This window comes from Callorhinchus milii, unplaced genomic scaffold, assembly GCF_018977255.1.
Source record: "Callorhinchus milii isolate IMCB2004 unplaced genomic scaffold, IMCB_Cmil_1.0 Scaffold19, whole genome shotgun sequence".
Classification (NCBI taxonomy): domain Eukaryota; kingdom Metazoa; phylum Chordata; class Chondrichthyes; order Chimaeriformes; family Callorhinchidae; genus Callorhinchus; species Callorhinchus milii.
In genome coordinates this window covers 2,942,437-2,960,577 of record NW_024704760.1, presented here as the reverse complement: position 1 = coordinate 2,960,577, position 18,141 = coordinate 2,942,437, and the positions used below count along the sequence as shown (strand labels likewise).

General features: G+C 43.1%; 2 protein-coding genes across 4 annotated transcripts in view; one reads left to right on the top strand and one right to left on the bottom strand.

Moving 5' to 3' along the window:
• Positions 1-3,132, bottom strand: part of rassf5 (Ras association domain family member 5) — a 43,110-nt gene extending 39,978 nt beyond the window's left edge. The window contains exon 1 of the mRNA XM_007899543.2: positions 2,675-3,132. Within this exon, the coding sequence (XP_007897734.2) occupies positions 2,675-3,104 (430 nt within the window). The 5' untranslated portion in view covers positions 3,105-3,132. The remainder of the gene's footprint in view (positions 1-2,674) is intronic.
• Positions 3,133-10,631: 7,499 nt separating this feature from the next.
• psma5 (proteasome 20S subunit alpha 5) lies at positions 10,632-16,628 on the top strand. 3 transcript variants are annotated; one of them, NM_001292649.1, is given in 10 exon segments: positions 10,632-10,674; positions 11,227-11,269; positions 11,878-11,944; positions 12,336-12,462; positions 12,769-12,836; positions 13,623-13,730; positions 14,193-14,251; positions 15,186-15,288; positions 15,410-15,496; positions 16,279-16,627. In NM_001292649.1, coding segments are annotated over 9 exon segments (726 nt in total). In that variant the 5' UTR covers positions 10,632-10,674; positions 11,227-11,240; the 3' UTR covers positions 16,357-16,627.
• Positions 16,629-18,141: the final 1,513 nt, after the last annotated feature.

The following is an 18,141-nucleotide window of genomic DNA, read 5'->3' as shown; positions in this document are numbered from 1 at the left end:
ACATGAATTTATGCCTTCTGAATGCAGGAAGAGATCATCAAATTTCTAGGGAGCACTTACACTGTGTCCAGCAAGTCACTCATCCACAACTCAGCAAAGTCATTAAATATACCTGTACGTGAGATGTAATCACCAGCATCGCTAGTCGTTGCCCAGTTATTGATCACAACAGAAATTCAGAACAACTACCGTGTTTGAGTATGGCCATCAATGTTCAACTACTTCTCTAGTTTGTGGAGTCCTGTAGAGTAATGGTTGGCAGTTTGCCTCGCAAGCGAGAGGACCTCGTTTCATTTCCTTGCTCCACATGCCTCTGTTTACCTAGCAGTACGTAGGAACCCAGTTGTTAGTCGATTGGATTATTATTAGTAGTAGCAGTAGTATTATGTAAACTCCCCTTCTTTCCTGAAATGTCAGCCTCGCTGTTGCCTTCTGAACGAAAACGAAGGAGGAAAAAGCTTTAGAAATTCTGCATTCCAGTAAGTTAAAAAAAAATGCAAGCTTGGAGTCAAGAAAAACACACGGAAAAGTGAATTGCAAACACAAACTGAACGCGGCAATTATCGAATGCTGACATTCGAGATTTATTGAAATGCAGCCGTGCGTCAATCAATTTTGCCAAATGATCACTTACGTCAGAACTGATCAACTTTATTCGTAAACGACACGTTTGTGATTGGAGAGAGTCTGTGGTACCTCTTACTCACTGACCAAGTGCAGACAGAGTGACAAAAGGGATAACTACTCAAACTTCCAGGCCCGTGAGTCACACAAGCTGATGTTCCTTTGTGGCTTCGCACCGATGCTGGTCCAACCCCTTCTGGCTCAAAAATGTCACAGACAAACAGACTTGAGTGTTACTAACTGTGAAATGTAGCGTAGCAAAACCACAAAATAAATAGACGTTGCAAGCTTCATTCATTAGCGTCCAAATTTCCAAGGGGTTGTGTAAGCCCCTATCGTAGTCTTCATTTTTTTAACCAAGATTATTAACATTTCGCCCACAAAATAATAATAATAATAATCCTTGCATTTGATAGAGCGCCTTATCACATCTTCGAGACGTCTCAAAAAGAAAATATACGGTTAATTCACTTCACGGTATATTCTGTGAAGTGCTTTTTGAGACGTCTTGAAGACGTGATAAAGTGCTATATCAAATGCATGGATTATTATTATTATTATTATTATTATTATTATTATTATTATTTCCAAATGTGGCTGATGACTAATTTTAACTTCTTTTGATCAAACTGATGTTCCTTATGTCACCAGGGATACACGTTTTAAACACGTTCTCCTGCTTCCTCTCTGACTCGTGTGAATCGGTATTGACACAAACGCAAGTTACGTTCCCCTCATGTGACTGTCTTTCCCATTAGATATATTTCATAAGTCATGCCAATGACATCATCCTAGCTCATTCCAATTTCTGATACTAACTTTCCACCCCAGACTCGCTTGAAGAGAGTATTCTAACCCCAAAACTTATGGTCCCGCAAACTGAGACATACACTGGAAAAAGAAAAATAACAGGGGAGTGGCACTCTGATATAATGCTGTGGGGAGTGCTGGATTGTCAGAGACACTGTCCTCTGGATGAGATGTTAAACCAAAGTCCTGTCTCACTGTTGATTCAGATATTGAAGATCTCATAGCAACAGCAACTTGCATTTATTTAGTGCCCCTCATCGTCCCAGAGCGCTTTTCAGTGACATGGGATACGGAGGGAGAGAGCGTTCCAGAGTTCCAAAGATACCACAGCACTATTTGAAAAAGAGAAGGGAGTTCCTCCCAATGTCCTGCCCAACCATACGCATTCAGCTACAAGTACACAGTCACTGTACTTTACAGTAAAAACCTGCAAAGCACCCTGAGACAACAACAACAACAACTTGCACTTACATTGCGCACTTCCCTTCACACAGCTATCGCATCTCGGAACACTGCAAAAATGATGAGGTTGGACGCTGAGCAAAGACATCTGCCTGACATGGACAGCACTATATCACACGCAAGGATTATTATTAGTGTTACTATTCCCGGGTGGCATGAGCACACGGGAGCGGTTCTCTACCCACATTGGTATCTCCGACCTACGTTCTGTGTATCTGTAGCAAAACCACCTTGAGTTTGGACTTAAGTGAAACAGGACTGGACACAGGGCAGCAACACAACTCTATTCCTCATCAATCATTTTCTCCTCTCTTTGACAATGTCACAGGTAAATAAATTAGCTCCACTAATATAGGAACAGCAGGAGGCCATTCAGCCCCTCGAGCCTGTTCCGCCATTCTGTAAGATCATGGCTGATCTGTACCTCAAGTCCAATGACCTGCCCTTGCCCCGCATCCCTTAATACCCTGACCTATCCACCTCGGTCACTGCTGTGGGGACGTTGCGGTGCGCTATTGGCTTGCAGCGTTTCGCCCACAAAATACACAGTCACTCCGCTGTACGGTATATTCCGCGAAGCGTTTTGAGACGTCTCTCGAAGACGCGATAAGACGCTAAATCAAACGCAACGATTATTATGATGATTATTAATATCGCAGATGTCTTGAGTCTCTCTCTCTCTCTCTCTCTTACACACACATACGCACAGACACAGACACACAGCACCTCTGCCCAGCCCAGCCCAGCCCAGCCCAGCCCAGCCCAGCACAATACTCACTCTGACACCTGACAGCCTCTTTGCACGCGTTGATTCTCTTTCCGCACACATCGCACCAGTTGTACACAGCGCAGGGAGAGAAGTTGTGCCCCTCTCCCTTCTCCTCGGGTACCCTGGGGTCTTTCTGTGGCTGCTGCTGTTGTTGTTGCTGCTGCTGCTGCTGCTGCTGCTGCTGCTGATGGAGGAAGATGGTCCTCACGTCCCTGGGTCTGTGGGCTCCCTGTTTGAACCTGACGCAGCCCGGCTTGTTGGGCAGACAGGGGGCAACTGGCGATGAGCCGGGATTTTTCTCCAACCACATGCACTGCACGATGATGCTGCTGTTGGTGTTGGTGTTGGTTCGTTGGCTCTGCTGTTGTCCCAGTGGCTCCACAAAGATGTGCAAACTGCGCTGTTGCTGTAGCACAGGGGCTGCTGCTGTCTTAGGCATTGTTTATTATCGTATTGATAATAATAATAATTATTATTAATAATGATTAATTATTGATAATAATAATTATTATTATTATTATTAACAGAGGCAGCAAAGAGAGAGAGAGAGAGAGAGAGAGAGAGACAGTTGCAGGCATACGCATATGCAATGCAGCCTCCTCTCTCCCTTCTCTTTCTCTCGCTCCCTTCTCTTTCTCCCTCCTTTCCTTCAGTCTTTCTCGCACCCTCTCCACCCTTTTTCTCTCTCACCCGCTCTCTCTCTCTCTCTCTCTCTCCCACCCTCTCCTCCCTTTTTCTCTCTCACCCTCTCTCTCACCCCCTCTCTCTCCCTCTCACTCCCACCCTCTCACTCTCTCTCTCTCCCTCCCTCTCACCCTCTTTCTCTCTCCCCCCCCCCCCCCCCCCCGTCTCCTTCTCTTTCTCTCCTCTCTCCCTCCTCTCTCTTTTTCTTTCTCTCCCTCCTCCTCTTGTCTCTTTCTCTCTCCTTTTCTCTCTCTCTCTCTCTCGCCTCTATTCTTCTCTCCCTCCTCTCTCTCTGTCTCTCTCTCTCTCTCCTCTCCTTCTGTCTCCCTCCCTCCTCTGCTTGCTGCTTGTCCAGAGGTCTTTGACAGCTCCAAGCTACCGTGACAGCTCTGGCTGCTTTCGTACTCCAGGAGAGGAGGGAGTGAGGGGGGAGGGGAGTCGAATGCAAAATAGAGGGTTTCTCCCAGTGTCAAAGAAAGGGTTTCCCCTTTTTTCTCTCTCTCTGTCTCTCTCCGCTTGTTTTCGGCTGACCAAGGAAACTCCCCTTCACTCCTCTCTCTTTCTCTCAAAATGCAAAATATTAATAACAATAATAATTGCGTCTTATGGAGCGACTTATCGCGCCATCGAGACGTCTCGTGGGTCGATTGGCTGTATGTTTTGCACGCCCAGTTTGCGCGACGGACAGCCGTGGAGAGAATTAAAAGAAATATTAAAAAAATACAAATTAAAAGAAAGGAGCTTCTCAGAGAACCAAAGAAAGGGCTTCCCCTTCCTTCCTCTCTCTCCTCTCTCTCCCCCCCCAACCACTAACGCCCTCCCCCCAACACACCCCCCCATCCAGCTCTCTCTTTCTCTCCCCAGTTTTCGTCCACAAAAACACACAGTCACAGTTATTAAGAGTTATTATATTATTAAGTTTCTCTTTTGCTATCTCTCCCAACATCTTAACAACCCCACCCCACTGCCTTCCTCCCTCCTCTCTTTTTTTCTCTCTCTCTCCCTCCCTCCTGGAAATTCCCTCCCCAATTTCCCAGAAAACACACTAAACATCTTTCCACACACTTAGACGTACCCTCTCCCCACCTCTGCCTGGCCTTTCATGGCATCTCTCCTGTTACCTCCCTCACATCTCTCACAGTTTTCAAACATAATGAAATAAATTTCTCCCCCCCCCCCACCCCACCTCCTCCACCCCACGCACTAAGACGTCAACTTTCTGTGCCATCTATTCCTTTCCTTTCCCTGTCCCCACCAAAAAATTGGAACAACGTGATAAGTCGCTGTATCAAATGTAAGGATTATTATTACTATTATTGTTGGGATTAAAATATTCTGGCGAGTCTTTTGTCCGCCTTAAACAGGTGGAACTGGCTCGATGGTCTCTTTTCCTATGTTTCCAGGTGAAGTGAAGCGTTTTGAATCAGGCCTTGTCTTTACCCGCTGAGCCGTCAGAACAGCTGGACTGTGCTTAACTGAGTCTGAGGGCATTGTGCAGGTTTCGAGATGATTTGGTTGGAAGGTTGATTTCAAGGAGTCTTGCGTCTGCTCATCTGTAATGTTTAAACTGGTTGGAAAGCTTGCCAGACATCGCTATCAATGATAAGCTATGTAGTTTTAGCTAGTTAGACTCCAGCGGTTAACCCAACGCACACTCTGGGCTCCCCCACAAACCCTTGGCTCTTGCCAACCTACCCCTAATACTTTCCAGGATTAGGCAAACAGGATGTGTCCCTCCAGAGAGCGAGAGAGAGAGAGCGCATTCCATTCTAACAATCTATCTCTGGGATTTCCACGGGTAGGTGAGATGCAGCGAATTCTCAGCTTGGTTTGGATACCCTTAAGCACTCTTAAGATGGGTTTCGACATGTGTCATACACCTGGCTGACCCCCCCCACCCCCCACCCCCCGAAAATCTAACCCGCATCAATAAAGCGAGCAAAGTAATTTTGTTTCATCGACGCTTAATATTTTACGATGTTCGTGAAGTACTTTGGGCAGTTAGTAGCTGGGAATTGTGGAGCTCAAGTGAAGGTTAGGGTTGCTTCGCAGTTTCACTTTTCATTGCTAGATGTATTCACGGAAATGCTAACTAGGATTTCCAGCGCAACGTTTAAAAAAATTCCTGTTGTAAAAATTTTCTGAGACACCGCAGAAGAATCAGGTTCTTTTGAGAACAATGCCACAGATCTGTTGCTGTATTGTACCTCAAGAAAAGAATACAGGAAGAGACATGAGTCACGTTCAATTAAATAAAAATAAATATTTTATGGATTTTTTTTGGGGGGGAGGATTTAAATGCGCAGTCGTTTTTTGTGCTGAACTGGGTTGTGAAAAATACTGTCAAGGTTCCTTCCAAACTATCGTCCCATGATCTGGGATTTGATAAAACATACAAATGGACAGCAAGTGGCAACTGAGTTGATTCGTAAGAATTAAAATGCCCCCCCAAAAGTCTTATATTGTGTAGATTCACTTTTATGTGGCAGAAAATGTTTACAACACAGAAGATCATTCAGTCCACTGTGTCTATTTGGTGCTAACTCCCCACCATGGGAGCTTTCCACTAATCTTATTGAAATATTTGTGAAAACAAAATCAAGCTCTGATATCCCACCTGCTCACCAAACAATAACACCGGACAGCATTCAAACCTGATAGAGCTACAACAACAACAACGTGCATTTATATAGCGCCCTTCCTGCAGGGCAGCGTCTTGGATCGCTTGATGTGACTGGCTATAGTGACTGGCATTGAAATTTCTCGCCCTCTGCTAATTACGCAGTGCCTTAAGATCTGTGATCCTTCGAAAGTCTGCTCTCCCCCAAGAGTGATACACGTATGAAGGTGAATGATGTGTGGATTAAAGAATAATTAATGGTCGGGGGTGGGAGTGGGGAGGGTTCCACCATATCTGACTGAACAGATTTCACCTTTGTGCTTCTTTCAATGCCAAGGTTAAACCATCATCAATCAATATAGCCCGAGATGTTTTGAAACCTGGACGTTTTCAATGGAGTTATTGTTCATCAGAATGATTAATTTAGCATTCATTAGCTTTACCTTGGGGTTTGCAAAGAAACATGGCCTACTTTTCCTCCTGTTTTCCAAAATAACATTTGATGTCCTTGAGCTGCTCAAACCTTATAACTTCCAGTTCAATGGAGAACGTCTCAACGGGGAGTAATAATAATAATGAGAAGTAATAATAATAATTCTTGCATTGGATACAGCATCTTATCACGCCGTCAAGACGTCTCAAAGCGCATCACAGGATTTTATTGTGAAGACTGTGTATTTATGGCGAATGTGGCCGCTAATTTGTGCATAGCAATGTCCTACGAACAGCCATGAAATGAGGCGATCATTCTTATTTGATGGAATGGAAGGTTTCACGTGGCATGTTGAGTAAAGGTCGAATAAAGGTTGACTGCAGTACCTTTCTAACTCAAGAGCTTGCCCACACTTACTGTCAAGTAAGTGACAGTAAGTGTGTCTTCCTAAATTCAATCTTAGTTTGGAAGCTTGTTTTCTGCGGTTTTTAAAAGGAAAAGAGCTTGTGCACTAAGACAGAATTTAAGAATTTCCCGCAATCCTGTACGATCTTAAATTTTAAGATAAAATGGTTTTACTGAGGTGAGACGAGGTGTAATCTTGGATTGAGATACAGTGTTTGTATTTGAGCAGGTGCCAGAAAAATCACTTCCATCCAGCAGTCAAACTAATTTCACTGTATGAGTCATAAAATACCTGGACACTGATCCCTATATAACTCAGCATTATCTGTACGTAACATGTTGTCACGGTCACTGCTGTAATGATGATTAGTGTCTGAATAACTTAACTCGGGTTTACATTACCAAAGAATAATCGCTTTACATGACTGCTTCACTTTCCTTTGGCTCAGTGTTTGCACAAAGAACACATTATGAGTCTCCGGGGGTTGTTCACAGTCTATAACTAAAACAGAGGTGTTATGAATGGATCCTTATGGAAGTCTTGAATTCTAATTCCCACTGTAACTTTTAGTTGGCAACTAAAACTCTGAAACGTTCGACCCAAAAAAAACCATGTCATGTCGTTGTGATGCTACCATAACCAAGAAGTTATAGCAATTCATAGAATCACAGAAATAGCATGGAAGCAGGCTATTCAGTCCATTATGCTGTTAGCTCCTCCACTATCTGACTGAACCCAGTTCTCTGCTCTTTACCTACACCCTTTTATATCGTTTCTCTTCAGACGTTTATCCAAACAGCCCTTAAATGTTGTTATCCTAATCTTTGCATTTGAAATAGTACCTTATCATTTTTGTTGGAACATCGCTAGGTGCTTTACAAGATTTATTGTAAAGTGTAATGACTATGTTTGTGGGAGAATGTGGCAGCCAGTTTGTGCACAGTGATGTACCACGAACAGCCATGAAACGAATGACCAATTGTATCTGGGAAATTATTGACCAGGACACCGGGAGAAACTTCCTTCTAAAGTACGGTAAGTTTCCAATGATGTCTTCATAGCCACTTTGTGACAAAGCATTTAATGTTTCAAATTTTCAACCAGCCCTCTCCTCCCAACTCTTCCCAAGGCAATCCTAAATGTACTAAGCTTCCACTATTTATCTCTCCAAACCATCCAACCACTTCAAAGCCACTGTTTAGGTCCATGTTATCGGTATCATGCAATTTAGGAGCAACGTGTATTTCTATGGCAACAGGATGCATTGTGATTGAAAACATTACGAGGAATGTTTACTCCTTGAAACAAGGAAGTCTGGACTCCATCATCCAGGATGTATGGGAGATGACCCAATGAATCCCATAATTGTTCCAGGATTTGCTTTCAGAGATTGGAGAGAAGAATGCACACAACTTGGCTCCAGGAGTCCACAATCCGACACTAAGTAAGCAGTTTCTGTGTTCTTTAATGATTAAGAAAATGGGTGGAACTGTTATTTTTATTACGTATTTGTATTTTTACCACGGTGCAAAACAATTTTATTCAATGACACAACGTGTTGTCAGGCCACAGAATTAGCAATTGGCTGCCGCGTTTCGTCCACAAAATACACAATCTACTTCACAGTATATTCTTTGAAGAGCGTAATGATGTCTCAATGATGGGATAAGGTGCTATATCAAATGCAAGGATTATTATTTTAGCTCCAAATGTACTTGTCACCCAGGATTAGCTGATGAGAAGAACCCTCCACAGAACTGTCTGCCCAGGGAATAGAAAGATGCTGATCTCCTGCGGCAGGAGACTTCAGATTCTGCTCGTGTAAGCCATCCAATTCAGTTTGCCTTTGCACCGAAGGCCAAAGCAAACAAAATTACAATCTGAAAAACCATTTGCTTTGCCAGGTGAAACCATCGACAAATACAGATGATGAAACATACTGAACCTCAAGGAGGGAGAATGGCAACCCAATTAAAATTAACATTCCTCTTGTTGTCACGAGTTTAACGTTAACATTCCTGGAGTCTAAAAACGATACACAAAGAAGCAATAGCTATTTTGCATGTGCGTAGTTGGAAGGTGTGCAATTTTTAGGGGTTACACTTGAGAATCATGACTGTTTTTGAGTCATTAACTCAAAGAGAGTGCAGAATACCATCTAGTGGGACTACACAGTACTACATATTGTAATATTTTTATTGTCTTGACTTGCCTCGTTCGTTATTAACTCAATCCATGCATTTGGTACAGCACCTTGTCAAGTCATTGACAATTCTCAAAAGGCTTCACAGGAACTTTTGCTCCTCCGGTGTCCACCTTGAACACCACACCAAAAGCAAATTATCAAGTCAAATCAAGAGCATATTTTTACAGCGTGTGCAAAGACAATTTATGTATTCGTAGCTGATGGTTGGGAGGTCCTGGTGTGTTGGGGGCTCTATGAAACTTTGCAGTGAGGTTTAGTCAGTATTTAAGATGGAAAACGTTAACAGTTGGTCTGGGTATTTGGCGCACAAAGGAACCTCTGTGTGAGGCACTCTGAGAACATGAGGATTGAAAGCTGTGCCAACGTATTTGATAAATAACCTAAAAGTTAAACAAGCCGGTGTGGCAGTGAATCATTCAGGATTTATTAGATTGGTGGCTGTAACGGTGTAAGTATTTTTAAAAAATCCTTGTGATCTATAGGCCGATAAAACAGTGATCTGTGCCAGCCACTTGTGCCCATAGACAGTCACGAGACGAGATGAAAGCTGATAGAAATTCCCTTTTTTTTTAATAGTTTCATGGGATCTTGAGTGCGCATCTGAATAGCTGTCAGTCATGACCTTGGCTTAATGTCCCAACTGACAATGTGGTGCTCCCCGCTAACAATGATATTGTCCTAGAAACCGTACTTGGGATCCTTGGTTCCGTTCGTTTTGGATTCCAAAGTGAGATTCGAACCCACAACAATTGGTTTTATTTCAAGTAACATGGAATTCACTGGAGGGAATAGAGTGGTAACAAGAGTGGGGATTAGGGTGTTGTGGAGGCACGGACAGGCTGGGCTTAAATGGTCCGTTTCCACCCGCGCTGTACTGTAATTCTATGAAAGACACAATTATTTTCCTGGTCAGCAAATCTCCCAAATAAATTTGGTCGCTCACTCCACGGCGATCTGAGGGACATTACAGTGCGCGATTGGGATGCCCAGTTTCGCCTACGGAATAAACAGTCGAATCCACTTTACAATAAAATCCTGCGAGGCGCTTCGAGACATTACAACGACGTGACGAAGGACTTGTAACCAAATGCAAGGATTGTTAGTAGTAGTATTTATGACTAAGATGACGACGATGTGTTTCGCTTTCCAATCCGCAGTCACTGCACTTTTCAGAAAAGCGCTTTGAGGCATTCTGGACACTGCCTCAAATAATAATACCAACAATAATAATACTTGCATTATATATATCGTCTTAATCACGTCGCTGAGACGTCTCAAAGTGCTTCACAGAATATATATATATATATATAAATTCTATATATATATATAATCACATATATATTATATATATCATCCTGGACACGGCATCAAATAATAACAATAATCCTTGCAATTTGATACAGCGCCTTATCGTGTGGCTGAGAATGTAGTGAAATAGTAATGGGAATAATAATCATCATCATCATAATAATAATAATAATAATCTGATTGAGACTGTGAGGTGGAGGTGAAGAGGTGAAGGGAGAGCCTAGGAACCAAAGTGAGCGGAACCAAAGATCCCGGGGACCAGTTTCCCCCCGGACAGGAGACGGTGTGGCTCAGGCGCCTCGTTCGTTCGTTCGTTCGTTCATCGTCGCCGCCGCCGCCGCCTCTTTGCTTCGTGAGTCGCAGACGTCTGTCGGTTGGCGAGAGGAGGAGGAGGGGAGGGTGGGCCGACGCCGGGGAGGGTCGGGGGATGACGGGCCGGGTAACTGAGGGCAGCGGCGGCGGCGCTCTCTCCCTCCTTCCTTCCCTCCCTCCTTCCCTCACTCCAGGGCCCGGGCTCTCTCCTCAGTCGCGGGGGCGCCATCTTTCCCGCCCCCCCCGCGCGCCCCGCCCCGCCCGCGCGCCCCGTCCGTCAATCCCGGCGGCCAATGGGGAGCGCGTCACGGAGCTGACGGGCAGGTCCGACGCGCTCCCCATTGGCCCGTTCGTCAGGGGTCGGGTCCCGCCTCCGGGCAGACCGGTGGCCAATCAGCGCTGGGGGCCGAGGCCTCTTTTTTGGCCCCTCCCCCTCCCCTCCCCCTCCACCCAACAGATTGTTTTAAATGACCATTGAAAAGAGCAATCGAGACCCGCGTTGCAAATCGTTGTTTTGTCTTCTTCTTTTCTCTCTCTCTCTCTCTCTCTTTCTTTCTCTCTCTCACAACAACAACAACAACGACGACCACAGCAGCTTCTGTCAACATGTTCCTCACCAGATCCGAATATGACAGGTCAGTCAAAGGGGAGAGGGTGGGGTTTGCGTGGTTTTGCTTTGTCATGTTATATCGAGGGCCTCTTTTTTTTCTCCCCTCCTCCCCCCACTTCCTGGTTACACGACAACCGCCTCCGCCGCCGCCACAACAACAACAACAACTTGGGTGGCGTCTCGGGAGAGCGCTTCGCGGAGACGTATCCCGGGCCCGGAGGGCGGAGGGGGGGGGGCGGAGGGCGGAGGTGGGGGGGGGTGACCAAAGGGGCGGTCGTAAAAAGAAATAACAATGACGATAGTAATCCTCGCGTCGTGGCGCACAGCGCTTTTCGCGTCGGGAGGACGTTCCCAAAGCGCTTCACGGAACGCGCTGTAAAGCGGATGGACTGTGCGTTAAAGAAAGCGCACAGATTTAGTGCTTTCCGCCGACGCGCGCGCGAGGGCGCACACGTCGTCGTCGTCGGGAGCTTTAAATATTTCACAGTGCGTGTGCTTTTTTTTTGCTTGAATCTGTCTGGATTGTTAATGAACCTTCCCCCCCCCACCCACCACTCCCGCTTTCATTGGAGTGGAGTTAGACACTGCGATCGTTCTCCTCGCACTGCTGACTTTTGGTTTCGTTTTTCTAAGGGGAGTCAACACGTTCTCTCCCGAGGGCAGGTTGTTCCAGGTGGAATATGCCATCGAGGCAATTAAGGTATTCGTGCAATTGTAATTGCGATTTGCCGGCATTCGTAAATTAAGTCTTTAGTTTCTGTTATAGTTATAGTCGTCGGTGATGCACAGAGAAGGTTTGTGGGGTGGTACAGTGGATAAGTATGCTTAATGCTTCTTTTTTTTAAAGGTTAAATAAAAACTGGCAATACATTGCAAGCAAAATGCTACGATTTCCAAATGGTTAAGATTTTTGTGAGTTGTGTACCCGGTGGGCACTTACTTGTACATTCCCATCATTTTATTCTACTTTTATTCATGTGAAATAAAGTTCACAGTTGCTATGAATTGTATACATGGTTCGTATTTTTTTTTTCGGCAGATTTTTTTTCACGGGTAATAATAGCACAATTGTTTTCTTTCTGCTCCTGTAGTTGGGTTCCACAGCGATAGGAATCCAAACAGCCGAAGGAGTTGTTCTCGCAGTGGAGAAGCGAGTTACTTCGCCCCTGATGGAACCTAGCAGCATTGAGAAGATTGTGGAAATTGATGCTCATATTGGTTAGTACGCTTGGAAGAAGAAAAAGTGCCATGATCGATTCGCAGTTTTGTTTATGGAGCTTTTATTCTTTGAGACTTGTTAAATAATGAATAATTGTAAATAAAAAGAAGGTATGAACAGCAGGGAAGCGTGTTCATTTAAAAATTTTCAAACAAAGTGACAAATTGTTGACAGTTGCTTTCGATGTTGAAATGCTGTTTTGAAAAACACTTTTACAAGGAAAATGTTCTACCAAATTAAATGCTCCAAACCCACGACACAACCATTTGTTCGACTGTCTCATCATAATGTTGCTTTGTTGCTAGGTTGTGCAATGAGTGGATTAATAGCTGATGCCAAAACCCTAATTGACAAAGCAAGAGTTGAAACACAGGTTGGTGCTTCCAAGATATATTAGTAATGAAATTAATTCATAAAACAGTCATAAAATTGTGGTTTATTGTTTTCCTGAACAGGATAATTTCACTTTGTAATATAGATTAACAGAGTACAGTGTTACAGTCACATTATATCTCACTTGAGTTAACACATTGTAGCAGTTATTTATTCAGCAGTTATGTATTTAACTTGAGAAAGTCTGCTAATGGATCCCATCTGCCCATCTTGCCTAGATAGTCTTTTTTTGTTGCGTTGTTCCAGAAGACATCTAACAACTATGGAGCTTTCAGCTCCTTGTCTTCTCATATCCATTTCCAAGCAGGGACACTGCTTAGGGATCAGATGGAGCCCTGGCTGTTTTGCCCTTCATTAACCCATAAGTGTTTAAGGCTATTTGTATATCACGGCTCTGTTGAGCTCAACTAACTCAAAGCAGACTGAGATTCAAAGCAATGAAGTGTGTCTGCTAGACTCTGGTGATAAGTTTGCTTAGTAAGCCATCGGGAAGGCTGTTACCATCTTGTGAATATCAGTCTTTGTACAAAGAAAAGTGAGAGTTTTATTTAAAGAAAACATTCATTTGCAATTGTGATTGACAGCATCTGTTGTGTCTGGGGCGCTATATAAATGCAAGCTGTTGTTATCGGATATCTTTAAACAACTTAATATTTCATTCCAAATATTCCTAACAACTAACTCAGGTTAGTCTATAAATGTATAGTATTTACTTGAACTTTTATTGTTTGGAGAAAACTCAGTCTTGCTCTTGTTCTTGACCTAGAATCACTGGTTTACCTATAATGAAAATATGACGGTGGAGAGTGTGACGCAGGCTGTATCTAACCTGGCCTTGCAGTTTGGTGAGGAGGATGCGGACCCTGGCGCGATGGTAAAACCTTCAGTTACTCTGTTCGATATGTGTTATCCTGTAAAGTGCTCAGAGACACTTCGCCCTCCTGTGTGTTAGGTGCTGTGTGAGTACACTCAATCCACGACTGTTTGTGGAACTGTTGGCTGCTGCCTTTCGCCCGAAAAGTACACAGTCAATCCACTTTACAGTATATCCTGTGAAGCACTTTGAGACGTCTCAGTGACGTGATAAGGCACTATATCAAATGCAAGGATTATTATTATTTCGAGCAACTATTTTGACATGTTTGTTCACTTCACTAGTAGATCTCAAAATCCAACATAAATAAGATGTTTTCTATTTAAAAACTTAAAGTGCAACATTTTAACATGTAAAATCCGGTAACTTTCGTAGGTTGAACTCTAAAGCAGTTTATCTGGTTACTGCTTTATTAAGTTTCTTGTGCAGCTATTGTAAATTGTTGTACGTTTTTATTTTAAGAGCCGACCTTTCGGTGTGGCATTGCTGTTCGGTGGAATTGATGAAAAGGGACCACAAATGTGAGTAGAATGTTTCTTTCCTGTTTTGTTTTTGATACAGGTTTATATTTTAATAGGGTCGCAATTATTATGTGTCGGCACTCTTGCTTCTGAATCAGAGGTTGTGGGTTCAAATCCCATGATGGGACTTGAACTTGCATCATCTAAGCTGACGCTCCAATGCAGCACTGTGGGTGTGTGTTGCGTTGTCGGAGGTGCTGTCCTTCAGAAGAGATCTTAAACCGAGATCTCGTCTGTCTGTTCAGGTGGTCGTTAAAGATCCCATGGCACTATACAAAAAGAGAAGGGAGTTTCTTCGGTGTCCTGTCCAGCAAACCCCCAAATAAAATAAAAATTGCTCACTCATTCCATGGCTGTTTGTGGGACGTTGCTGTGCAAACAAATCCTAACCTCTCCCTCTGTTTTCGTTGATAATTGAAATAGGTTTTACAACAACAACTTGTATTTATATAGCACCGCACAAGCAGGCTAGAGTCTCATACTGGTTTCTGTTTGAACGACTCTTATTAACCCTTCATCAGATAATGGACTCTTGCTAAAAATCGACCTGGTGCTACCATAGTAAATCCAGACTGAGTTGAATCATAGTGAATGTTCCTGAGCATGTTCTCCAAATAATGTCGTTTTAATGCAGAAGTTGAACGTCAGGAGGTTGAACATTTTGTGTAGCGGGATCAATGTGATCCCAACCCCTTTCCACCCCATTTCCAGTTGCCTGAAATCCCATGCATCTGATAATGTAGAAACTTTTAATTGCCTCTTCAAGTCTCTTCACGGAATTAATAGCCTTTTCAAGCCTCAACACAGAATAAATATATTATTCACTCTGTGAAGCGCTTTGAGACATTTCAACGGCATTATAAGGTGCTCTATTAAATGCAAGTATAATTGTTATTTTATTATTGTAATTATGAACTTGATAATTCTTGTGCAGGTATCATATGGATCCATCTGGGACCTTTGTTCAGTGTAGCGCAAGAGCAATTGGTTCTGCTTCGGAGGGTGCCCAGAGCTCTTTACAAGAAGTTTATCGCAAGGTAATAGGATTGTACGTCATTGAGTGAAAATACTATGCAAAAAAAAAAGCGCGATTGATGAGACAATATTGACTATTTGGTTGAAGAGTTCGTATAATCTGAATTTCATCTTCAATTTCAGTCGATGACACTAGAGGAAGCAAAGAAAGCCGCGCTCATCATCCTAAAACAAGTAATGGAAGAAAAACTGAATGCCACCAATATTGAGGTAAGGGAGTTCAGAAGAAATGAACTAGCAGTTAACATGTCAACTAGGATCAATCATCATTCGTGAATAGATGAAGATTACATTTTCCTCACACTGTATTCCAGCTGAGAAGTGGGCAATGATCTGGGTGACTGGAGTTTTATTGTAAACTACTGTGATTCTTGATTGTCTAACCTAACCTGTTAAACTTGAGTATAATTCCTGCTTTAGTTATTGCTAAACTTTATGATAAATATCTAGCTTTCCACTCCTCTGGATGAGTTTTCTAATGAATAATTGAACCTAAGGAGTAAAGTGATGACTTCTTTGTCCAAGTCTTTGGTGAGTTAAGCTTATTTACAGCCAGGTAGCAGCAGAGGTACTAGAATTAGCTTCAGTGTCCTGATCGTATCTCCATTCACCCACACCTGCTAGAGGTGAGTGTTGTGTATGTGAAAACCTTGTGTGAGGACTTGGTTTGCTGTGGCTACAATGTCCTTGCTGACAAATAGTCTGGCAACACTTGCTATCAAGACTTCACACATCAATAATGGCCACTTGAATAACTGGAACTCATATCACAGTAGGATAAAGGAGTCAAAGCCATTTAGGAAAGGGAATCAAAGGAAATGTGGGAGGAGTGCGGGGAAGGGGGAGGAATTCAGTTTTGAAGTAAAATGGCTTCAATCCAATCTGGGCAAAAAATACTTTTTATGTATATTATATATGTGTGCATACATATATATTGAGCTATACAATGCTTCTAGAGTTTGTTCGATATCCCAAATGTTTTTGTTTTGTAGCTTGCAACAATGGAGCCTTCAAAAACGTTTCACATGTACACAAAAGAAGAACTGGAAGAAGAAATTAAGAAAATCTAAAAAAAAAGTGAATTTGGCCGGAGGCCTGGGGCGCAGATTGAAACTGTATTAAAGTTTCTTGTTGTGTAGACAGTTTTGTTTCACAGAATAAAGGTTATTTTATTGTAGCTATGAGCAATTCAACGTATTTTTTTTGTTCTTGCACAGATTACGTCGGTTACTTTTATCTCCATTGTTATCTGTGATTTGATAGATAACTGACAATTGCTATGAATCAAATTAAGCATTTTGTTACTTGCACTGCATCAATAAACTCTCATTTTTAACTTTTACAGATGCAATGTTTTTATGTCTCTGCACTAAAAGGAACAAACCGTTAAAATTCAGGTAAACTTCGTAAGTCCATTAAACAACAACAAATAACATTTGTATAGTGTCTTTGACTTCGAGAGGACATCCCAAGGCACCAGATAGTTAGGGATTTGGCCCGAGCTGAAGCCTTGACCCTTGCTGTAGATCTTATGATGGATGCGGAGCTGAACCTGTGTTTTTCCCTTTGTCTTTTTGTTTAGTGAGTGAATGACGTTACAGTGTGCTTGGTATCGGGCCAATGGATTCAGGGTCATGGGTATTCATTGCACTGTTGGGTTCGGCAACTGTTCCTGACAATGTGATCAACACTCCCTAAGTGAAAGGGGAAATGGACCAAAGAGAAAGCTGTGGAAGTTTCAACTAACGATTGCTTTGTTCATTTTTTTTTCAAAGGCTTTTCCTTTGTGGAAAGTGGTTTGTGATGTAAATTAAAACACAGACCTACGATAGTAAATCTGCAACACAGGTTGCCAAAATGAATGGGAGGCCTCTACATTATTCTGTTGAACATTAATTTTTCACGTTGAAGCGAATATTCTATTAACCTTCAACTTGACAGACGTCCACCTTCTCTTGGGCTCTTATATTTGCAGCATAATATTTTTCTGAGTGTTTTCGGAAACAATGATAAGCCACAGTGTTGTTTTTTTAACTTCCTATTTTTACTCTCTGAACTTGTTTTGTTCGGTTCGTTACAAAAATAGCTTCCAAAAGGGGCAGACGTACTCTGATCGCTCGCGTATTCTTGCAAGAGCAGGTCATNTTTTTTTTTTCCATCGCAATTTATTGCAGTGAAACATCCTGCCGGTAAAAGAAGTTCTACGTAACCCAACCGCAGGTGAGGATGATGCAGCCGGAAAGAAATGGAGGTCCTACGGTGCCGACGCCTTCATTACGTTGCTCTCGGCAGATTTTTCGTTGACGTTAGGCGTAAGAACGCAAGATTTAGGCCGGAACGCCGGGCGTTTGTCCATCCCCGAGAAGCAAAATCAGACCTTTTGTGCCGCGCGACTCGTCGTGCGAGAACTGTATGGAGTGGAACTATGTGAGTCCTGTAGCTCAGTGGTTAGAGCACTCGCTTTGCAAGTGAGAGACCTGAGTTCAATTCCAGGCAGAGGGCCAAACCTTGGGCAAGTTTCCTTACTCCACACAGAGCCTAATAATAATCCCTCCAAAACAAAACAATAATAAATTGGTCATTTTCAATCCCCGACTGTTTGTGGGACATTGCTGTGCGCAATTGGCTGCCGCGTTCGCCCACAAATATACAGTCAATTCACTTTACAGTGTGTTCTGTGAAGCGCTTTGGGACGTCCTCCCGACGTGAAAAGCGCGATATCAAATGCAATGATTATTATTATTATTATGTGACGGACGGGTGGTTAGACCAATGGGAGATGGAGACTGGGGGCGGGCGGGGCGAAGTGTGTGACGGGCGGATGGTTGGACCAATGGGAAGCCGAGAATAAGAGG

Excerpts from the sequence above, each read along its gene's own strand:
- psma5 (XM_042342011.1), top strand. The coding sequence starts at position 11,241 with ATGTTCCTCACCAGATCCGAATATGACAG. Across the intron at positions 14,252-15,185 it reads GATGAAAAGGGACCACAAAT|GTATCATATGGATCCATCTG; the intron begins GTGAGTAGAATG and ends ATTCTTGTGCAG. Across the intron at positions 15,289-15,409 it reads TACAAGAAGTTTATCGCAAG|TCGATGACACTAGAGGAAGC; the intron begins GTAATAGGATTG and ends CTTCAATTTCAG.